Genomic DNA, 23,687 nt, shown 5'->3' with positions numbered 1-23,687 from the left:
ATGAGACAGCACAGACATTTAAGCCCCACCTTTACATTTCCCAGTAATCACAGGAAGGCTCATATTAGGGTTTTGGGCGTGAGAGGAAGGGCAAGAAAAAAGGGAAAAGCAACCAAAATACATAGAAGAAACAGTAGTGGAGGACTCCCCTTCCATACTACAAAACATAACTATGTACAAAATCCCAAAACAAAACCAGGTGAGGTTTGCAAAACACAGTGGGTGCTTCATGGGAGATCATGTAGTTAAGAATATTTCAGTATATAACCATAATACCTGGGCACCTCTACAAAACACAATACAGTGAAGGCATTTAAATGGCAATTTACACTGGAGATGGTAAATAAATTAGCTCTTAAACCAAACAAAGAAGAACAAAATACTACAAGTAGCCAACATGATAATACTTCCCTGATGTTAAAATGCTAAAATAGCATTTTATTAGGAAGGATGAGTCAGTCATGGACTCTGCTCTTGTTCCTTCCTTTATTTTCAAGTGGGAATAGCTAACATCTCTGCCTCACTGACTAACTTGAATCCCCTTGTTTGAATGTGGAGCAAAAATTTTACTATCCCTGACTACTCATGTTCCAAAGCTTCCAGCTGGACCTACAGGGCCGGGAGCCCTGACAAAACCTCCTTGAGGAGTCTGAACTATTCCTTGCATAGAGCCAGATGCGCTCTGACACTGAGAAAAAGAATATCAGCTGAGTCTGTTTTGGGCATCAGAGTCAAACAACTAATCAAACCAGAAGCCCGAGAAGACAACCATTCCTACTGGATTTTCAAATTTTGTACATATTTGTTAAAATATGAAACAAAACTAAGATGATGTGATTTAACTATTTGCAGCCCCCTTTTTAAAGGAAAAATACACCTATTATTTACCAAAAAACTATATTATCTGCAAGATAACTACAAATACTTAAGATCAAAGCCCTCACTTTACATTGCCCTGTAAGTAGCCAAAAACACGGACCAAATTTATTTACCTCTCTTCCCTTCTTCCTTACGTTCTCCTGCATAACACCTCCCAGCAACTGCACTTTAGGAAGAAGGAAAAGTATCATTTAGGCTGGTGTCCTTCAAAGGAATGGTCCCCACTTGCTGAGTCTAGCATCTTTTATGGAACCATTATAAGGAGCACTGTCTCTAGGGCCTTCAACTGTGACACAATGGTGCAAGCACACTGGAAGAGGCCTTGTTGCAAGGGCTGCAGCTAACTTGTTCCATCAGGAGATTAGGAAGAGCAGCTGGCTAGCCTGTGACCTCCTGAAGCTATGCATCTAGGTGAGGGAGGTGCAGAGCTACAGTGATTTGTTTTGTGGTTTCTCACAGGAAGTCACCTCTTGGGCTCAAAACTTGGGTGTCAAACTCAACTTAAACATGTTTTTCTGTTGATGTTGCTATTGCCTGAAAAATTAATAGCACTGAAGAAACAATGCTCAGAACTGCAACTACAGCAGCAGAGCTGGCACAAACACACTGAAAAGCAACCGGAGACACACTAGAAAAGTACCCTTGTCCTGCATTACTAGAGAAACAGAATTAATAATATACGAGTGTGTGGTTTGCTGCAAGAGAAGGATGAAGGACAGCTTTTCAGCTAGCAGCTCAACAACTGCACAGGGGAGATGGAAGGAAGGAAGCTATGAAGTTCATTTTAATTTATGCCCTGTGAAACCTCCTGTACTTTGTGCGTGAGTTTATTTCACACAGGCTACAACCTTCCAGACTATTTCCCTTGATTTTATGTGATATAGTTGCATTTATACCTTCATGTGCTGTAGGTATATCGAAGACAGACACACAGAGAACGTGAGGGGATGGTTTGGCTTTCTAAGTGCCTACATGGCCTTATTCAGCCCTCTATGTAATTCAAGCTAGCTCACTGTTCTAAAAACACAATGTTGCAACCCTCCACTCTCCCTTATCTTCATGGTCCACACCCCAGGAGGTTTCCGTGGCCACCGGGGCATGACAAGAAAGGTTATAAAGACAACTCAATGCTATTGCTTCCTGCTCTGAATGAGCCTAAATATTGTTAAGTGCTTCTGCCACGTAAACCTCTATTTTTCCAAATGGAAAAGCAGGGGGAGCAGAGAGGGCAGTAGAAAAGGCAAGCTTCTACCCAGCTGAATCTAGCTGTATTTTTTTCAGTTAACTTCATTTCTTCTTTCCATTTCAAAAGAATTATGAAATGTTACTGCTGTCCAAAAATACTGAACTAGGGCTTGACATATGTACCACCCACAAAGTTACATTTGGACTCAGGATCAACATTTTGGAAAACCGGGCCAAATCGCACCAGGAGCCAAAAGAGATGTCAGAACAAAAGAACTAGGACTGACATAATGTTACTCATATGCTAACTGGAATCTGCTCTAAATGCATGGTGAAAAAAATTCACCAGAAGCTGCTAAATGCACAACACAATCTATGGAAGAAGTTTCTTAGAGTGCTGAAGTCATTAGCAGTGCTTTAGGCACTCTTTAAATAAAAGATTATCAAAGTTACTTGCATATTGCTGGGTCAGAACTTGAAAAACCAGTAAGCTCCCACATGCAGATTTCAGAGCCAAAATTCTAGATAATATCTTACATGTTATGAGTTCTCCTGTCATGAAATTTATTCTTAACATTTGCCTTCTGAAAGGACATATAAATTCTCATAAAAGTAGAAGTTGTTGATGACCCAAACCCAAATCCATACTGTATTTTATTTCACAGCAAACTGTGTAGGGTTACTGGTCATGAAAAGTATTGCATTGGCATTCCCATGCACAACAGATGGTGGTGAAAAGACAATCTACCCCTGACCTAGAAGGTTCAGTTCTGTGCACAACAGGGGAATCCAGACTCTGTGGTCTGCTTTTCCATGGCACTTGGCTTTAGAAAGTTTGCCTGTGTTTCACATCTCTGCTAGTGACATCTGACAGTAAACTGAGAATTAAACCTAAGGAAGAGCAAAAAAAAAAAAAATCAACATCAAAGGGCTTTAGCTTGAAGCACAGAATAAACCCACTTGTGGCAAGCAAGCAAGAGAAAGTACTACTGCTTCAGAAACGTCCTAGTTCATAGAGTACAAGGATAAAAGAATCTCTCAGACAGTTTGTAGATTTTGTGTATTTCTAGCACCACTTTGCTACCTCTGTAAAAAACCCCAAACCTAGGACCATCCCCAAACATCCTCCACCTGACCCCACTCCCCCGTCACCCAAAAAAAACCCAGCTCACAACAAAACTACCACAACTGTCCAAAAACCTCCTCCACAAGCTCAACTTTCTTTGGTCATATCAACAGAAAACCAGGTTTTAGTCCTCAAATAACAAAAAACTTGATAGAAACTCCTTCATTTTTTCCCCTTCCACACAAGGAATCAGTGGATTGGAACTCACTCTTTGGATAACAGAACTTAAATCACCAGCCCAAAAGGAACTGTTATCTGTACTGTCTATTGAACTATGGGCATCAAACTAGTGTAGTGCTTACTAACAAGAAGAAAAGATGCGTAGTGCAGGTTAGGCACAGAGCCACTGAAAATTATGCAATTTATGTCTCAACCCAGCCATAATCTTAAAAAATATCATTATGCATGTGCTTCTGCAGAGTCAGGATCTCTAAATCCATACAGCACTGCCTGATTCTAAGTACCCTCTAGGTAGGTTAGCTCTAATGGTCCAGCATCTCGGTATCTTTCCCCTATTGCTCTTCTGACACATAGTTTAATGAAGCAAAATTACAATAAACAAGATAAGAAAAGCACACAAACTATAGCAATGTTTGTTAAGAGAAAAGATGATGGCAAACCCAAATCAGTTAAAGACCGATGCGCATGCACATGTGCACAAAACAGTTTTTAGAGGAAGATCTACTCTAAACCAAGATATTCTCACAGGGTTTCTTTCAAGTAAAAAAGAAGACATACAAGTTTTAAAACACACATTATTCCTCAAAAAATTCAGAAACCCCTTCTTATGAACCTGAAACTGTAAAATGCTTCATTTTGCAAATTCCAGTTCTGTCTACCCACCTACAAATTAAAAAAAAAAAATAAAAAATTAAAGTATCTCAGCATGACTCGTATACACATATGATCTCTGGCTTTGTCAAATCAGACTGGTACGTGAGCTCTGGAGCCTTCACTGTTGTGTACAGTTGTAAGATGGAGTCTGTATTTCAGAGAGCACCAGCACCGTGTATTCCTGTGGAAGTAATTCCTAAGCAAAACAAACTATCCATCTTGGTCAGCCCATTTTAAAGATTCAAGCACCAGAATCTTTTCTCAGGCGCTTCCTAGAGGGTGGCTGATTTTTTAGTCCACTCACCTCTAATGAAGCATTACAAGAAAGTGGTAGAGGAAAAGTCAGGGATAGGATGGTCAAGGATCTCAAGCATCTATAGAGATCCTTGCCCCAAAAAAAAGACAAATCGGGAAAAAAAATTAACTGAGAGTATTTAAAAAGCACTCTCCCTTACTGCTTTTGTGCTTAGGAGGCTGGGAGGGACAGAGTAAGTGCTTTCATTCACTGCTTGTGACCTGTTGAGCTTCCACTACTGAGTAACAGAAACTGTGTGCAGATACTACAGCATCACATCAAATGGGTCCACCTTCTGCCACAGTCTCTTGAGTGCTTCTTAAAATTTACTTCATTTCTTCTACTTTTAGAAGACAAACAAGAAAGTTTGTCAGCAATTTACTCTGGAAACAGAGGGGTAAGGCAAGTGGGCTGTTAACACCTTATGGTCTTAATGCATTTGCTGGAGAGAAAACCTGTTTGTAAATTTGTATTTTGCTGCATTTCTTGTGAAAAGGATGTGGTGAGGTAGATGGGAAAAAGGCTGCATATTAAACTCAGTGCCTGCTCCATATTTGCAAGCTGTGATCCTCCAGAAGCGAAGGAGATTGCTATTAAGGAGGAATCATGAAGCAAATTCTTCTTGGAAAGACAGCTGCAGTGTAGGATGGGGCGGGCAGTGAGACACAGCAAGCAGAGACTTCATCATCCCACAGCAGTGCTGGAAACTCCTCTGAGGAGCACAGGGCCTCCTCACAGCCAGAAGCAGAGCTATAAATCAATCTTGGGTGACAAGGGAAAGAATGAAGACTTCCTAAGGACTCAGATGAGGCTATGTCAAATTTGTGCAGATGAGGAAGCCAGAGAAAGCAGGACCAGGGGAAAGAGAATTCACCTTACCAGGAGGAAGAGTTGTTTTTGCTTGGGCTTTCAGAGTGAAGATTACCTCATTTAAGTTTAGTTTCCTTTAGATAAAATAGACTGGGGGCCTTTTGTCTGCCCTTGCATATGTGGCACCTGATCTCGTGCCAAGGCAAAGTCCAAGCAGAGACACACAGCTGTGCAGGGACAGGTCTTAGATGCACTGTTTCCAAAAGGAGATGCTCTTGCAGGACATGACTCAGACCAACCTCATTCTTGTTGCTCTCACTTGGCCCCAGAGAGGCTATTTACAAAGAGCTTTACCCCAGACTTAAGTTTTCTCTTTTGTTGCAGCACTATTACTTTCCTGTTTCTGCTTTCTCCTGCCCCAAAGACACTGGCTCAGCTCCTGTGGCATGTGCACACTTGGGGGAAAGAGCCATTTGTCACTGTCAGGAGACGTGCTGTACACAGCAGGTCAGCTCTCACCTCCTGCTGCTCCTGCAGCAAGGGCTGCAAATCTTGAAAAGATGCATAACATGCACATTGCAATCAGCCATTCATCATCGCAGAGCTGTGCCCCAGACACCCAGGCACAACCCAGCAAGCTGCTCTAGTTGTGTGCACCAAATAGGCATGTCCCCTTCCACTCCTGGCTATCTCGCGATGAGAAACAAGAACAGAGACACAAAAACCAAGGCACGTGGCTGTGGATGGTATCTGCTGCAAAAATTTTACCTTCTCTCTCTCTCTTCCAGAAAGGCCCAGTGCTGCAAAGGTGTCCCATAATCATTAAATTATGAAAATGTAAGTTGCTGGAAGAAAATTAATACCAGGCATGACTGGGGAAAAGGTTGCTTTCTCGTGAAGTAATTATGAAATTAAAATCTGATCTCTCCCTGGCGATTGTACAAAGGATACCGTTGAGGTCTTGAACACAACAATACAGCGAGGATTTCAGCAGAAGGTTTCACTAGACAAAAAAGCTCAATTAAAAAAAAGGGGGGGGATGGACGACTTTTTGTAAATTACATGAATTTGGCTAAAAGGCTCAATCAAGCAGGTTTGCAGACTTCCAATTACTTTTTACAAGTTGGAATCAAGCTGTTAGGAAATACAGCTTATCTGAATAAGACTAATAATGCTAAGCTAATTAGACCCACAGGCATTAGCCAGCAGATAAATTCAGGCCAAAAAGAGGGACACTGTCACTTTAAATACTGCCTTGGGATCAGTGGAAAAGCTAATGAGGAATGTCAGTTGGGGCTGTTTTATTAGGTGGTTCTCCAGAGACTGTAGCCTGAGGTTTCTGAAGCAGGGCTTCTGTGCTTGATTCAATAAATCAATTTATATTAAAGGAGGGTGCAGCACAGGCGCCAGCTCCATAAAGCATTTCTGTGGCATTTCTCAACCTGCCCAGGCACTCCTTGGGCAGGCTACCTGAATGTGCTGCCAAAGGACATTGAGCTCAGCAATAAAGATAGTGGCCGCATTAGCAATATTTGTTCAAATCAGATGACACATTACCAAGCAAAACATGCACATTGGCTCTCACCAGGGTACTCTGGATCCCCAATAAGTGATTAATGAGAGCCTGGTTTTTGTGAGCCAGAGTTTGAACCGCAGACGGCAGGACAGACTGCACAATGAAAGCAAAAGGCATCCATCCCAAACAAAATAAAACGGCTTGAAAAGTGAAGTTGCTTTTTTAATCAGATGCTTAGAGGCTGAAAGACATTCCCTGTTGGAAAGAAAAAGGCGAGCACAGAGCAGGTTGGCAGCTTTCCAGGCAGTGGACAATATTGACTCTAGAATAAAATGGGTTTTGCTTAGTGCTTGCCTCAGGGCACCAGCTTCCCTGCTTTGGAATAAATCATGCAGGCGGGTGATTCCCCAGCACCGGCTGACCCTCGGGTGGGAAACCCCATGTGCCACAGCACCCCCTCACCAGACACAGGAACATGGAGCTGGCAAGGGCTCTGCTGCTGCTGCAAAGACGGTGCACTCAGAGGCAGTGCCCAATTCCCCTGCTCACTGCTGCCTTGGGCTTTAGCCCATGGTGTGGTGGGCACTACACCAGCTCAGACAATTTCTGATAGGGTGCAGCTCAACTCTGTGTGATCCCAGAGGGCAAAGGAAGCCAACAACAAATAAGGTCAAAAATGGACTTATTATCCAGGGTCTTTTTGCCACGCTAAAATCAAGTCAAAAAGCTCAAGCTGCGATCTGGAAACACATTTAAAGAACTCCACCTCAGTGCAAGCAGTAGAAAGGCTACTGTTTTTGTTCCAAGGAGGAGCAAAAAAGTAACTTTGAAACCACCAAAGTTGATGCCAGTTGGTAGTGCATTCTGGATACCTTTAGTTAAGTGCAGCACTGAATGACTCCTCCAGCCCCGTGTAAGGCTGAGAGGGGAACTCTGGAAGGAGCCACAGCAGAGACACAGCCAGACAGAAAACCAGGTTTTGGGAAGGTGTCTAGGATCTAGTCAAAGCAAAGTACTTCAAAATTGTTCACACTGGGTTTACCTACAAGTGAAGAAAATGTGATCAACTGTGCCTTAACTTTTAAATAAAAGGTAGAGATAGAAAGCACTAATTCTGTGCAGTACTTTAAAGGAGCAGTTATCATCAGGTCTGCTGTTCTCTCGCCATATATTTCTACCTCAGGTTATTCGCCCCCCCTTTTTAGCACTAGTCACCCTCTGCTTACATGGCCTCTAAGTCTTCCCTGATACTTCTGTTGCCAGGACTTGCCAAAGTCACCAGGACACTTCCCTCTGATACAAGTTTAACCTCTGCAAGCCACGGGCCTGAAAACCCCAGCCCAGAGACCCAGCTGTGAAATACTCTCAGTACACAGATGTCTGCCAGCAAATTATGGCTTGAGACAGCTCGGAGGCTTGTGCACCAGGAGACGCTGCTCTTAAGATGCCTTGCCAGCTACAGTACATGTTTTGCAATGGCTGTTCAACCACAATGCAGATGGGGTGCAGGAGACGCAGCTCTCAGCTCCCACCAAAATGGGATTTATTTTAGATATATTTAATACAGCATTATTTCTCATTGCAACTGCCACTGCAGAGAGAGGAGAAAGGGTAGGAGAGCTGGAGTGAGAAGGGAAAGGCTAGTCTCAAAGCAGTTACAGGCAGCCTGGACCAGTAATGCAGTACACATTGCTGGATCAGTGGTTGTCCTAATGCTGTGGGGAAACTTGGCAGCTCTGCTACCACTGTGGGCTGTGGAGACAAAGCCAGTGTGGAAATTTCACATGAAAAAAAAAAAGAAAGAAAAAGCAGAAAGAAAAAAATAAAAAGCCAAATGCATCATGACAGACCCAAAGACAATAACCTTTTGTGATCCAAACAAGCTGGTCAAGCCAAGCCATTGTTGAGAATCTGAAAAGCTCCAGAGCAAAGGAGGAGGATAAAAATGAAGAAAAAAAATTATACAGCTTCTAATAGAAAACACAGATACTATCCTGAACTGTAAAATAAAACAGTTCATTTTCCTGAGGAAACATCAGACCAGAGAGTGTTTTACATTCTCTCACTTAAGGATTCAGTAATTAAGTGTAAGAGTGGTTGTTTCTTCCTAACCTCACCTGCATCTCTCTACATGTATGTGCAGATGTCAACACACAGTGACGTCAATGAACAAAAAAAAATTCAGACAACTGATCATTTGCATTGTATGTGATAAAAGTTCAGCAGTGTTTTAGTGGATCAAGCTCTGGCTGGCCAAAGCTCCATCTGACATTTTCTAGAAAAGGAATATATATGCTAATTTATTCTTCATGGTAGATAGTGTCCTTAGAAACAAATGCAAAACAGACATGTCCTTGGCCACTTTGTTCAGTTAAATCCATGAATTAGAAAGGGAAGAAAAGAGAAGCAAAACACCTGAAGTGGAAAACAACCAGTAGGAAACCCCAGCCACCCCAAACTATCACCTCTGAGGGCCCATTAAACTGGAACTCTAATGTCTTGTCCACAATCTCAATCATTAAAATTGACCCAGACTTTTAGATAAACAGTAACTGGCTGCTTCTCCTCTGCTTAAGAAATCACTTTACACAATTCAATGCAATAGAAATATGTTGGGCAAATACCTTGCAAAAAGAAATAGATCCTTATTTAGAAGGGCTCTGATTTAGACAAATGTATGGTGATAGAGCAATTCCCTCATCATTTTATTGTCCTGAGGCAACCAAACAAAGAGGTAACTGATGCACTAGTTGTGAGATATGGAGCAGTTAAAAGATTCCAAATCTTTTATTCAGGAAAAAAATGTAGCCCCTATTTTCCACTTCCAGCCAGAAGTCAAAAGGAACAGCAGGGAGAGAGAGTCTCATCACAGTCTCCACATGCTTTTGCTTGGCACAGACCACCTATTTCTGGGACAATACTGCAATGAATTCAGACTTAAATTTTCAAGTCATAGTGCAAGGATTTATTCCAGAATAACTGCTTGCAGCTAAGCACATTTGTACTCAACTGGTGACAATTTCTGCACTGACCATATTAGAATCTGTAACTGGATCAACATGTGTCCTACACTTCAGGAAATTCATAAAAAACAACAGGAAAGAACTGTCTTCTCCTACACACTATATGCTAGATTTCAGTTCACACACCAGTACTGGAAAACAATACTCTAAATAAGATCTTCCAGTTCAACTTACTAAAGTTCTTCTACCTTACTCCTTATTCTACATTTAAAATTTGAGTTTCTTCTTATCTGTCTTCTTCTAATGCCAAACAGTATTAGCTATGCAATAACCATTTTGAATATGCTGAAGTGCTATGCATAGATTCACAAATGAGGTAGAAACTGATATAAGGAATTATTTCTTCTCTTAATTTTTAACCTTTCCATTTTAACCATTCTGTATGAATCCCAACATTCTGCTGGTGATTTGGTCTGGAAAAATCACGGTAGTAAGCATACTGAGCTTCTTGACATGGCTCTCATTGTTCATTTGGAACCTCTAGTGTGCACAAACATCTTTTTCCTCTTTGTGCTTTACTTTGTATTTATCCCCACAAAGTTTGATCACTGTGATGCCCACCCATGTAAATCACTTAATTCTTTCCAGTTCCTCATGGTCCTTCTTGTTTAATAGGAAAAGGGCTGTGGTGTTACCTGCCACTGCTGCAGCTTTACCATTCTAGACTCATTTCTTTTCCAGACCAGTAGTCAACTGGGAAAATGCAAAACAACTCCCATATCTCTGAAGAAACCCTCTTTGCCTTCCAACTATGATAAAAGAAATCTGTTCTTACCCTCCTCTCAGGAAGTTCCTGGCCCATTATACTTCTGTAGCTCTCCCCCAGACTAGAAGGCTACACTTCGTTGGTTTTGGGTTTTTTTTCCCCAATAGCATGTCACAGCTTGAAAAATAACTTTTGGAAGTCTACATGAAACCATTCTTTATTGATGCCTCCAGAGACATCAGGGAGTTTAACAAAAACCCTCCTTTTGCAGAAATTGGGAGAGTGTCTCATGATGTTCCAAATGTTTTGCAGTCTAAGTCCTCAGTTAATCCAATGTTCTCATTCTGTTCCTATTCTTTTTTTCATGCCTGTAGCCTTTTTAAAATGTGAAGTCATCATTCCCAGGGTGAGACTGCATATTCTACTAGCAGCTGTTCAAGATGAGAGACAATGATGGTTATTCCCAGATTTACATGTTCTGCACAAACACTCCAGATAATATTAAACTTAGACCATTATTCTGCCATTAAAACATCATTATATTTATGGTCTATAAAGTATGGGACAAATCAGAAGTGATGTGGAGCTGTTGTTGCCAGTGAGCATCCAAGTTTCCAAACCTACAAGAATTCAGGCTTTATTTTTTAACCCCCCTCTATTCTTTCTCTTCCTCAAAGGACATTTACTACAGAGGTTAAAACACAACATTACAGAAATGAAGACCATTCACATATATTGGGCTTTTGCCTTCATAGGTCCCACACAGAACTCGCAACAGCAAAGATTAGGGCTTCTCCAAATGACTGGGAGTCACTTGAGAAGGAGCCTCTTGAACCAATAAAAAACAATGAAGATGTTTAGCCAGAGACAAAAAAAAAAATAAATCATCATTCTTTCTGTCTTCACTTCTTTAAGTCAATGTTGTTCATTCAAACCTTTTCATTTTGGGCTGATTATGACTTTTGTTCAGATAAGCCCATCTCTAAAACAATTCCTCAAGGAACTACCCAAATCAGGGGCCAGCTGCATAGGAGCATGGGAGGCAACTCTTCCCTTCTGCAAGCGTTCCTCAGCATGCAAAGGCATCACAGCCCAGATTCTGATCCAAAATTTACAAAGAGCTACTTCCAAGATAGGAAAATTGTTTAGCTTCCAGAAACATTCCCTGGCATTCCCCTTTATGTGTTTGGTCTGCTTTGAGTACTCCCACATTAAAATGAAATAACGTCCTGGCTCTGCGGGAAGGTCAACTTATTTAAAACAATAACTTCTAAAAGAAAGATACATCTGAAAGAAGGAAATGCCTTTTCTTTTAGTGTGCAGGGGTGCACCTCCATGTTTGACCAGTTTACACTAATCAAAGTCAAAGCAGGCATTGGTTAGGGAGAAGGTTGACCCCATGCCGAGAAGGACACATTCTTACCAGCCAGTCATGTTGAAGTCACGGTAGAGCATCCTCTTTCCAACTTCCTTGCGCTGCACCCTCCGTGGAAACTCTAAATGCGTGAATTCATTTCCCAGCAAGTGGGGCTGCATGTAAGCCTGTGGGCAGAAATTAAACCACAGATACCACACAGAAAAAGACATTATCTATTTTTAATGAGGTAGCATTACCATCCCTTCCAGCTCCCTTCCCACACAAACTCCAACCCTTCCTCCACCCTTCTTTTTAAATAAAGAAGATGATGTGCTCCATTTCAGCAAACAATGTGCATATACACCAGTTCTGACCCTGCCTGGTGTCCAGCAGCAGCCTTATAGGGAGCAGTCCTCTTGCCCTTAAAATCATTCACTTCTCCCTGCTCCTCAAAATTTGGGATCTCTACAGTACACTGCATCCACTGACCCTGAAGGAGTCTGCAGGGCTTTGTAAAACAGAACATATTTCCTTTGGTATGTCATCAACCTGAGAGAATGAAATGATCAAATATAAAGCCATGGAGCAAGCAGAGACTTGGAGGAGTGCATGTGGAGTGAAGCTGAAGCTTTTTGACTCCCAGTTCAGCTAGGCCAACAACACATACAACCCACAATACTACCACACTTCAACTGTCAACACCTCAAGAAAAACATCCTCTTTTACCTGCTCAGTGTGCTGCGCCCCATCACACGTGATACTGCAAATAATCACAAGCTGCAGAGCAATTTATTTTCTTGTTTCTAAAAACTATTTCCTTCATGTAAAATAGACTTCAAGAAAAGCAGCAGCAGTTTTGTGTCACAACTGCAATTAGCGTCTTTGATGGTTTTAATGTTCAAATGCTGTAGCTTTACATTCTGGTGTACTGCTCTTCAGCTGTTGGGAGGCCTCTTTGCCAGAGTCATGCCTAAGGCTCATGTTCTCCAGAGCTGACCATACTGAAGAGCATCTCGAGGCAATTTGTCCACTGTCTAAATTTTTGGATTGAATTTATACACATATCACTCAACACAATAGGTTAATTCTAAACATACTCTATTTCTTGTTTCTGAAATAAACCTCACTCCTTTTTCTTTAATACTTCCATAAAAAGGCCTTTCTCCCTCCTCGAAGCCACATTGTGAGCGAGCTCTTGTGAAGACACAGTCAAATTGGCTAGGGAACTGAAAAAGTTGCATTTCTTAACTTTTTTGCAGGTAACTCTTTTTCCTTATCCAGCCAGTTAAGGCAATAAAGTCTGTCTTATCTTCAGCAGCAGCTGCCATCAAGGCAGATGAAATGAGCTGGGTTTAGTTTGTGGGTTTGTCATAAATCCAGTGCTCATCAAAGGTGAGCAGCAGGAAGCAGGGGAAGCCCTTATTGATCTACCTGGCATCTATCATGCAGATAGTTCACAATAAAATATTTCCTGCACTTAAGGGCTGAGCCTGCTTCCATTCGCTGGATCAGGCTCAACACATCACAATGCTAACCTTCTATCAGCTTGCCCCTGTTCCTGTCACCAGACATCCTTCCAGAAAACACCTCAAGCTCAGCTGAAATGGGACGGAGGGAGATTGCTGTGTATAGCCAACAAGATTGGATTCTGCTTTCAAGAGGTGGTTTTCAAGCATGCAAGTGTGATCTTGACATTGTGATCCCTTTCGGGAACAGGAGATCCAAGAAGTTCTCTATGTACAGTTAAGGGAAATACATTTTTTTCCTGCAGTCTACAGTCAGCCAAGGTCCCCTTCTCCACCCAAATATTGTTTTCAAGGATCCTCTAAATGGATCACTGTTCCTCACTAGAAAAGTGGTTCAGAAGCATTAATGACTTTTGAGAGGTCCAACAGTATTAGTCCACATGAGGTTTTTCATATTTTCAGAACTCTGGACTCTCTATTTAAAAGTACATGTAAGTTTTTTTATTTATTTTTCCTCCAGTTGCAAAAAAGATGGAACGCTCCTAATGATTTGATGCATCACAACACATGAATGATATTTATTGTCTGTATGACAACAAAGAAGTGGATGTTTTTGGTATTTTTTTAATTCTTTCTAGTTTATGATATTGTAAACAATTAAGTCAGTCTGCTTTGAAAGTGCAATTCAGTTCACTTTTAAAAATGCACAGCCTGTCTTAATTAAAACATTACAAACCACTTCTAGCTAAAGACTACTTTTGCCTGCCTACAAAATAAGAAGTCTTATTTAAGGAAAAAACCCCTAATAGACATCAAAATGAAGTTATCTAAACTTTAGATTGTGAGATTACTTACTAGTCTGAATGACAAGTCCAGAAGAAAAACAGTACAGGTTTTTAGCATTTTTCCACTTGAAAACAAGAATTTCCTTTACTGAAAAGGTAAAGTGATGGGGAGAGACTGTATTTCATAAAGATTTACTCAGATGGAAAGTCTGAGGTCACAACTGAAATAAGATTAATAAAGCTGGCAGTTACCAGTGGACTGCTAATGTTCAAATAAGATTTCTCTTCCACGGCCAAGCCTCAATGCTTGACTTACAATCTAAGGATCTTAACTCGATTCTAATATTTTTGGCGACAGTGAAACAGAGGGAAAAGAAAAATTTGGAAGCTTCTGGTGTCTGTGATCTGAATCTTATGAGAAGAAATGGTGATTTTTGTTAGGTTTTGCTTTATTTCTTAATTCTCCATGTTTTTTACCCTTTTTTTGAACAGTTATTTTTGATGCTTCACTGGTAATTCTACAGAGAGAAGCATGTTCTATTATAAAATTCAGCTGCGACTTCCAGTTGGTTTTGTTGAGAACTGTTCTCCATTTACTATGAGGCAAGACTCTTCTACTCCTCAACCAAACCATGCTGGGCAGCAGAACTAGAAAATAAATAAAAAGCAACACTTTAAAAACCTACAGATCTTTCAGAAGATATACAAGTAGATAACACAAAATTCCCTCAAGTGATCAAATGAGAAATATAAATGGTAAGTGAACTAGCAGAATTTCACCTGTGATGAGGTACTATATTTTCCATGTTTTAATTTGTTTAGTCTCAATTTGCAAGAACCCCAGATCAGAAACACCACCCAGAGAACTTAAACTTTAATAAAAACAGTGACTATCAAACGCCTTCTTTATGAGCTAGGTTCAGACAACATTGTTATTCTGTGTTACGGAATGGGAACATTTTCCATATTTTCTCTTTCAGAAGCTACTACAGCTTTTTGGCATAAATCTGGCATAGCCTGCACCATGTGTTTTTGGTACTCTGCCATTTTATGGTGTATTTTGTGGCTGGATGTATTACGCTCAACATTAGTTGTTTAAAATGGATTTCGCTCAAGGAAATATTAGTCACGGTTCTTTTAAAAGGTCATTTACTTCCTGCTGTGTTTCCTGGTGATCAGAAAAGCAAACATGAAATTAAGATAAACTTAGACTTGCACACTAGCTGTCAGTTAATTAGATTGCAGGAAACACAGCATGTATCTTTTTTTACCTCAATAAGGCCTGCTGATGTCTTTCCCAGCTCCTCCAGTATGCACTGCACTGGAACATCACTGGCAATAGTGGCTTTACTGTATTCTGTGTTATTTTCAGAATTCCTGTTTACATCAACTATACCTTAAAGCCTTATACTCTTATCATACTGTGCCCTTTTCTACAATAGGATGTTCTACTATATGAAACTACCACTCACAATGGCGCACACAGCACAATGCACCCAGAAGTTTTGCAAATGATTCTGCCATTATCAAATGGACATGTTTAAGCAAAAGAGAGATTGAAACTAAAGGAAGTGGTAGTAGAAGGAAAGAGGGAAGTAGAAGCCAAATCCATCCCTGGATTGGTCTCTTATCTTATGAAAGACCAGGACCCTTTTCATAGAAGCACACATCTCTTATACCACAGCATCATGTAACGTGTCAGATGGCCAAAGCAATCCTACACTGGGTGATGCAGGGAGTCACAAGCTGTAAGAGAATTACATCTGACTTGTAACTGAAGCATTGCCTGGACATTTAGGAGATCTAGGTGCATTTCTTTTTCAGGTTCAGATTGCCCAGGCATCCTTCAGCAGGTGAGTTAGTATCACTTTATCCTCATCTGAATAACAAAATAAGAATAGGTCCTCTTTGAGCCCATGCCTATCTGGGCTCATGAACCTTTGTTTGAATGGTGCCAAACACAAAGAGCACCCATGGCTCACTGCTGCTGGTGGCCACCCTGTCTCTACTGGCAGTAACACCTGCCCTGGTAGTCACTGTGCACCATCTTTGGTGAACTTTTGAGGGGCTGCCTGACTACACACACAGCCACGGTACATGCTAACACCACAAAGAACTCACATGACATCTTCAATGAGCAACTTTGATAATAGAAGTGTACCCATCTGCAGTACACTCAATTCATCATTCATTTTAAACATATTTTCCAAGGGAATAAGTAACAAAATCTATGCCATTTACTGTTGCAATTTAGACTATCATGACTGAAATTAATATCTCCTCAGAAGAAGAAAGAAAAATTCCTTCTGGCAGTCATTGCCTGCACAACTGCCGAATGTACCAGAGCAATTCCCAGTCAATACTGTATTTTGTTTTCCCTCAAGATACACTGATACAGAAAGCCAGGGCTTTTCCCAAGTGCTGTGTGGAGCTTTCCTGCTACAGTGCTAAAAAGAAAAGAGACACAGAAATTCAAAAGAAAAGGAGGCTTGTGAATTCCTGCCAGTGGGAGGGAAGCAGCATGGTGCACTGAACCTCTACAGAAGCTGAAGGACCAAGGGAATACCAGTGCAAAGCTTTCACACCTATGTCTTAAGAAGTACTCTCTGACTGAAAGACTGATTGCCTTCTGCAATACTCTCACAAGTTGCCTGACAGAAATCTGTCTCTGCCATATGATCTGCCTGAAATCTGCAGCTGTATGTTGTCTTCCCACTGCCCTCCTATGGAGTGATGACCATGCCTAGAGCTGGTTAAAAATCCAAATGATGGGATAGTCAACTTGTTCTTTTAAGGTTTCCATGCCAGAGGCCTATGCCCAAGGCCATTCTTGGATGCATGGCAATAAATGTGCATTAAAATGGCAGTCAGATAGGGAAAATATTTGTTTCCCTTCCCTCTCAGTTACTTAATCAGTACTAGCTGAAGCACAGTTTTGTGTAAGACTAGGTTGGAGGACTTCATACAGAGATATTCACATGACCTGAACGACTCATTATCCTATGGATTTCTTTCCACTTGGAAATTAAGGCTCAGAAAAGAGGACCTAAATGAAATTCCTGTGTGGCTGAATAGGCACTAAAGGCAGAGGAAAGCTCCTTCATCCTGATTGTGCCAAGAGTGTCTACTGCACAGGGAACCAATGTTCAGTAGCCTGCAGGCGGTAAACCCATACCCTCCCTTTACTTGTGCAGTAACTTCTCCACAGTGAACAGTACCTCTGCATTTACCAAGTAAAACATGAACACTAAAATGATTAAGTGATTTTCTTCCTATTGTGCAGGAAGAGCAGTGCCATACGTTTGAAGCAAAGAAATTCAGTTCTAACTGCAAATAAAAAGTACATCCAAAGTAACTAACTTTTAGACAGGAACAGCAGAAGAGAGATGTTCATGGTGGAATAGACTGATAGCAGAACCTGGGGACAGACAAAGTGAGTAAAATTATTTGGTTTCTAATCAGCTAGACAGATGCAACCTCTGGAGTGTAATGTTTATGCCAACCTTATAAGAAATTTGGGGTCATCTTTTTTTTTTTTTAACAATAGAGTAAAAATGTTATTTACGGAATATCATGTTTGAAATTACCTCTAATTTTGTTTCACGCTCTTGCTGTCTTGCATGTATTCTCTTTGAACATGATACCCATAGACCTGGGATATTTGTTATATATAGAATTAAAATAAACAAACAAAGGTAAAGGAATTTTTCAGAGCAGAAAGAAAACAGCAGAAATATTTTTCAGATCAGCTACTGGTTTCAAATACAAGCCAGAAAGGATGTCAAAAGAGAAAAACAATCCTTGTAGGCAATATTTTATCTTGTATTTCCTACAGAAGTAGCAGACTCCCTAGATGCTAAAGATACCTTTTATTTTAAAGGCTAACAAATTATTTTAAATTTAACTGAACTGCAAATATTTATTAGGCCTCTTTTCCATTTTTTCTCTGAATACGAATACTCCCAAAAGCAGTTTTCCCTCTGAAATTTTCAGCTTCAAGCCAGTGAACCTGAGTGAAAAAAAAATCAAGTGTGACAACTGAGGAAACACTTAAAATTTTTTCTTTGGAACCTTCCACCCCACCTTTCAACCACCAGCATTTTGTCTAGTTTCAAATGACATTGCTTGGGCCAGGTTGAAGAAAAGAGACGTGTGGTAGTTTGGTCTAGGCCTTCCTTCGTGACCAGTTTGTAGCCAAGGAAGGGCCCAGATTTACCCAGTATTCCCTATGATTTTTACGTAAGCCAGACTATAAGAAGAAAGGAGGAAAGGCCTTCGCTCTCTTTCCTTCCGGCAGCTTGGAGGTGCAGGTTCCCTGCTGTTGAGTCTGTCGTGTTGGGGAGCAAGGCCTGGTAAGGCCTTGTCAACCTTGGGAGGTGGAGGTTGCCGGCGGATCGTTCCAGAGCGACTCTCAGTTGTCCCAAGGAGAGTAGTGAGATATTTCTTTGCTAACTCTTTTAGTGGATAGATATTGGGCTACTAATTGGGATATATATATATATATATATTATTTTGGTTTTGTTCCTTTTCCCTTCCCCAGAGGTGGCGCTGGGGGAAGGGAAATCCCACTAGCCTTGGCCTGTCCACCTCAAGTCAGGCAAGGCTGACAGTGAGCCTGCCTTGGCCAAAGCTTAAATTTCTAAGAGGAAAAAGCAGGAGACCAGAAGAAGCACAGAAGAAATTTCTCAGCCATGTTAGGAATGACATTTTGACAAACAGCCAACCAACTTCAACCAACCAATCTGACCATTGATGAAAAACTTAAAAAGTAACAGGATTGTTTGCATGAAAAATAACACTATGCATTTTGACTTATGTTACTTAGGCAGCTTATCAGCAAATACAGCCTGGTGTATAAAGCATCCCATATATCCTCAGATAGTCACCCTGTCCCAGCTTTATGGGTGCTGCTACACTAAATAAAACCAGTCTTTGATCACCCACCCTATCCTGTAGCTACTAATATTCACTGAGATCACCTCTAAATTGGATATATTTTCCCTGATCAAGATACTACCAGCATACTATTGGAATAAATTAATCAAACTCTGCAATATCAGTGGTCTTCACTGAAGAGATAAGACTCCTTTCACTGAGATTTGCACCACCAGGCTTTTCTTCACCTTTGCTGATGGCTAAAAGACATATATGATCAGTCACTGGTGTTCAGTGAACACACCATCCTTCACAAAGCCACAGTAACTCAGTGGCATTTCTCTGAGCCTTAGGTGTTACTGGGCAATGCTGGTCATCAGCAACACCTGATTTGGTCCTCAGGTCTCTTACCAGATACTGAAGTCGCTGGCGTTCAGTCTCTGGAGTGAATTCTGAAGACATTGGAATGACATCACCATTTCGGATTATTATAGCCCTGTAACAGTAATAGAACGTCATCAGTACGGAAAAAGAAAAAAAAAAAGTAAAAAATACCCAGGAAACCCCAGGGTACAGTCACACTCTTATTCTCTTCAGAATCATAGTCAAATAAAGCCATTTCTTTTCTACCGAGGTGGCCAGCAGAACAGGATAATAATTTCTGCCCTGCATCCTTTAGACTGGATAACAAAGTATATTTGCATAAGCCAAGTTCATTTCAGAGCTCACAAAAACATCCAAACAACAAAGGCAAGAGTTATTTCAGTTGATATCTACAGGGTATCCTTATTAAGTGAAATGCAGACACCCAGAGGAGATGCGCAGAATCACTGATTGTAGAACAACTCTTTGCAGATTTTAATACCAGTTGGGGCTGACAGTGTCTAAATGACTGGCTTCAAATGCCTCATGCAAGCACTTTCCAATTATTGATCGGTCATATATCACATCAGAACATTTCTACTCCAACAGCAAATGGAAATAGCAAAGTGAATCCTATCTAACACAAATTTAACTAGTTATCTGCCAAAAGATGACAGGTAATGGAATGAGCATAGATCAGCCAGGGGATTTCAGGCACACTTCTGCAAATCACAGAGAGGAAATTCTCTCAAATACCTGCCTGTTGCCTCTTAACAATCTGCTATGCTGCACGCAAAATATGGCCCAATCCTTCCCTGGTGTAATGCCACTGGCTGGAATATAAGTCACAAGAAGGGAGAATTTACCCAATATTCCTATTGCATTCTGCAGTCATGTATTCACTCACAGAATCACATTCCTTTATCTTTCCATTATTTAAGTAGCTCTGTAATTATAGTAATGGTTGGTGCTTTTGAAGTGCTGCGTAAATTAGATATCATCTTACAGACTTTAATGCCTATTTTGGAGCTTTTTCTCAGCCATCAGGAGAATAATCTAGTGTTTGGATAGTAGCAGTGTACCATGTCTCCTCTTGAATTCAGACAGAATCTGGTGTAGCTAAAACAAGCATGTGCCACTTGGATTCCAGTTTCTCTGTTTTAAATGGCCTCATTTCTGTGATCTTTTCATCCCATTGGTGTGCTATTTATGAGCTAGCTTACTTCCCTTGATAATTCTATGAATTTGCTGTCATTGCTTCTATGTCAAGTGTTCTGATGGCACTGTAATCCAACCAACAAATATGGTAGGCACACGAAGATTGAAAACTTAAACCTCTAAACTCAAAACATAGGCAGCTTGAGAAAATCAGCTCAGGTACAAACCAGGTTTGTAAAATTAGTGGCTCCAGGTGTTCTGGATAGGTCATTGAAGTAAAATTGTCTCCAAATGGTCATCTACTATTGCTAGTATGCAAAAGGCAGAAGCATTATCTATGAGGAAAGGAACTGTTCACATTTCTGAGATTCATGTGTCAAAGAACAGACAGGTTCAGGATGGCGCTACAATGCAAGATGTAGGAAGAGGCTCTGGTGATGAGGGGAAAACTGCTCTGCTTTGACAGGTAACAAATTTAATGCTGCTGGATGTCCAGCACTCCCTTGCAAATAATCCCATGTAGAAATTAGAGGTAGGCAGGAGTGCAACCCAAATATTGAAGGCTCCCACTGGCCCTCCACTGCTACACTTAAAAACAATATTGTCTGCTTGAAATGAGACAGACATGGTGGTTGTAATTCTTCAATTTCTTAAAACAAATTTGTGCAGAATTTTGGACAGAATTTTTTCTTTTTTATGGATACACTACCGGCTTACAAAAGTGCCTATCCAATGAAAAATAATAAAAGTTTGCTGATTTTATTTTTTATTTCTGAGACAGTCATTTAAATGTGAATTAAGAATTCTACCAGATCTTTTCTGCAGCAACACCTTTGCTTTTATTTTTGCAATTCCTAAAGTATTCAGCTTTGAACCAGATTAATTTACTCAAACAGTGAACACTTTTTATAACCTTTTTATATGTTATTTGATTCACTTGAGTAGGCCTGCACTTAAGGGGACTGTGGGTTTAGTATGTACCCTGACAACAGTCTAGACTAGACTGATCAAAGGAGCTGATCAGACACTAACCAAATTTTACACAGGAGTTTAAGTGAGTCATAAGGGATTTTCTGATCTTGTGCTTGTCTGAAAGAGCTAATATAAAAACACACATTGATATAACTGCTAGCACATCAGTCTAATTTTCTAATTATCCCTTGCTTCCCCTTTAATCACCATTTCACAGGAAATCCATATTTTAAAGACCACTCAGACCAGTCTGGGGTTCACCTTTTTCTTTGTGCACGTAGACATACTTCCTATATATGTTGATAGCTGTCATTCTCACTTCTATGGGTAGAATTGGGCCCTGAGGGACTCACATAAAAAGCAATTCAGAGGCGAGTGGGTCAACCTTTCATGGCTCAACTTATTTTCACTAGAAATTGCAGCCACCTGGGATGAAAAGCACAACCCAGCACACACACACCAAAAAAAAAAAAAAATCTTTGGAGGGGGAGGAATTAAAGCAATACTGTTGATACCTGATAAAACAGAGCCTCAGTTTTATATTCTTCATTAATGTTTTCAGCAGTTGGACTTTATTCTACTTGCAAGTTACAGCTGCTCATAAGAGTTAAGTGATTTGATCTGAGGAATTAGACAGCTTTAGATATGAGTAATGGGAGAGATGCAGATGCACATGTACAGGTCACTGGTCCAAAATCAACTGTGGTGGGCTTCTAATCCCTTACCTGGCTCTTTACCTTTCTGAACCAGCTGCTCAGCCATTTCATGACAGCAAAGGGTATTTCTGAGAGCCCAAGTGACACAAATGGACACATTTGTTGGCCGTCTCACTAGAGAGGCTGGGTGCAAAAGCCTGGCTTGGGAGCCAACCTGCCCCGTGGGATCTTCCTGGTGATTGAAGAGGTGCTGACTCAGGCCCTAATTGGGTTTGGAGACTGAAATGCCCTTTCTGTGACCTTCCAGTGACAGAGCTGCCAAGCACCGACTGAAGGCTTTTCCCACTGCGCAACCTCCAGAGCCCTGAATTCAACAGCCCAGAGTCAATAACTGCTCACGAGGAGGGAGCCTGGCTGATGCAGCAGCTGCAAACAGCTCCAGCAACTGCTTTTAGAGACCCACTCTATATGGTCCTGCAGGACAATTAATTTTAACTTTACACTGCCTAATGGACTAAGCAGCAACATGGTGTTACATGAGCATTACTGCTTCTGCCATGCATGAAAGACACACGTATGCAAGGAAATAGTGCTCTGAAAGCATTTTGCTTCCCATGCATTGAGGATATATGAATATATGATTTTATACCAGAATACAGCTGTCCTATTAAACTGTCAGAAATAACTACATAGGAAGCAAGAACACAAATAGATGCGGTGCCCAGAAAGCATCTGATTCTGCCATGTTTAATAGTGACATTTTAATTTCAGCCACACTGGTGAAACACATTATAGCAGAGCCACAGGGCAAGCCTGCCAAAGGCAGATGGATGATTCATGTTTGCAGGGAAGAAGTATGTCAACACTAACCAAATATTCTCTGATGGCAAGGTTGCTTCAGACCCATACCAGTCATTAATTTATATCACCAGTGAAGTAGTAATTAAAAAAAAAAAAGCTTTATTGGCAGGATAGGAAACCAGGAGTCACAGATCTGCAGCCCCCTCAGTGCATTGCCCTCCACGCTCCATGGCTCTGATGCCCTCTCCACACAGCATCGTCTACAGCAAGTAAACAGGAGAAACTGCTATGAGGTCTTGAGGCCATAGAGGCCAGTAAGTTACTTATTTTGATCCCTTCTAAAAACAAATTATAGATTTCTCTGAGTCCTTTCCCCTCTCTTGAACCCAGCTACCTAACTCCCTACCCACAGGAACTACAGACTGTACTTGCCATTGCATTTCAGAGATATGTGTTCTGTACGACAATTAAAGCATGTTCACTAATCCAAAGCTGGTAAATACTCACAGAAAACAGGAATATAACAGGGGAAAAAAGTCCTCAATACATAGTAGCCTAAAATGGAAGGAACAATAATCTGATTTTTTCTCTCTCTTCTGGCCACTTCACTGAGTTCTTCTGACTCAGAGAAGCCATGCCCCGAACAACTAAATGTGGAGCAAGAGACATGCCAGTGCCTCAGTGCGCAAAGCAGAACTGGCAGTCATGGCAAATCCTGCAGCCTGGCTATGTCTACTCAGTCACATGGAAATGAAAAGAAACACCAGGATCTTAAAAGGCTGCACGTACCCCTACAGAAAACAGTACCTTTATCTTCTGGATTGACATGACTGTGTAGTTCATAATCATCAGCTAAATTCACACAGAATATTACATATAT

At 40.9% G+C, this 23,687-nt stretch overlaps 1 protein-coding gene and 1 long non-coding RNA gene across 2 annotated transcripts in view; one reads left to right on the top strand and one right to left on the bottom strand.

Moving 5' to 3' along the window:
• Positions 1 to 23,687, bottom strand: part of PPM1H (protein phosphatase, Mg2+/Mn2+ dependent 1H) — a 130,367-nt gene that overhangs the window by 21,842 nt on the left and 84,838 nt on the right. Inside the window, exons 5-6 of the mRNA XM_027656351.1 lie at positions 19,269 to 19,353; positions 11,798 to 11,916 (exon numbers count right to left, since the gene is read on the bottom strand). Of these exons, the coding sequence (XP_027512152.1) occupies positions 11,798 to 11,916; positions 19,269 to 19,353 (204 nt within the window). The remainder of the gene's footprint in view (positions 1 to 11,797; positions 11,917 to 19,268; positions 19,354 to 23,687) is intronic.
• On the top strand, positions 1,234 to 8,509 carry LOC113953334. Its single transcript, XR_003529849.1, has 3 exons — positions 1,234 to 1,290; positions 5,918 to 5,966; positions 7,909 to 8,509. It is a non-coding gene; the product is annotated as an uncharacterized LOC113953334 (long non-coding RNA).

The sequence above is a fragment of the Corapipo altera genome, unplaced genomic scaffold, assembly GCF_003945725.1.
Source record: "Corapipo altera isolate COAL_440 unplaced genomic scaffold, ASM394572v1 1, whole genome shotgun sequence".
NCBI classification, from domain to species: Eukaryota; Metazoa; Chordata; class Aves; order Passeriformes; family Pipridae; genus Corapipo; species Corapipo altera.
The sequence above is the reverse complement of the archived record's forward strand: the minus strand, read 5'-3'. Positions and strand labels throughout refer to the sequence as shown.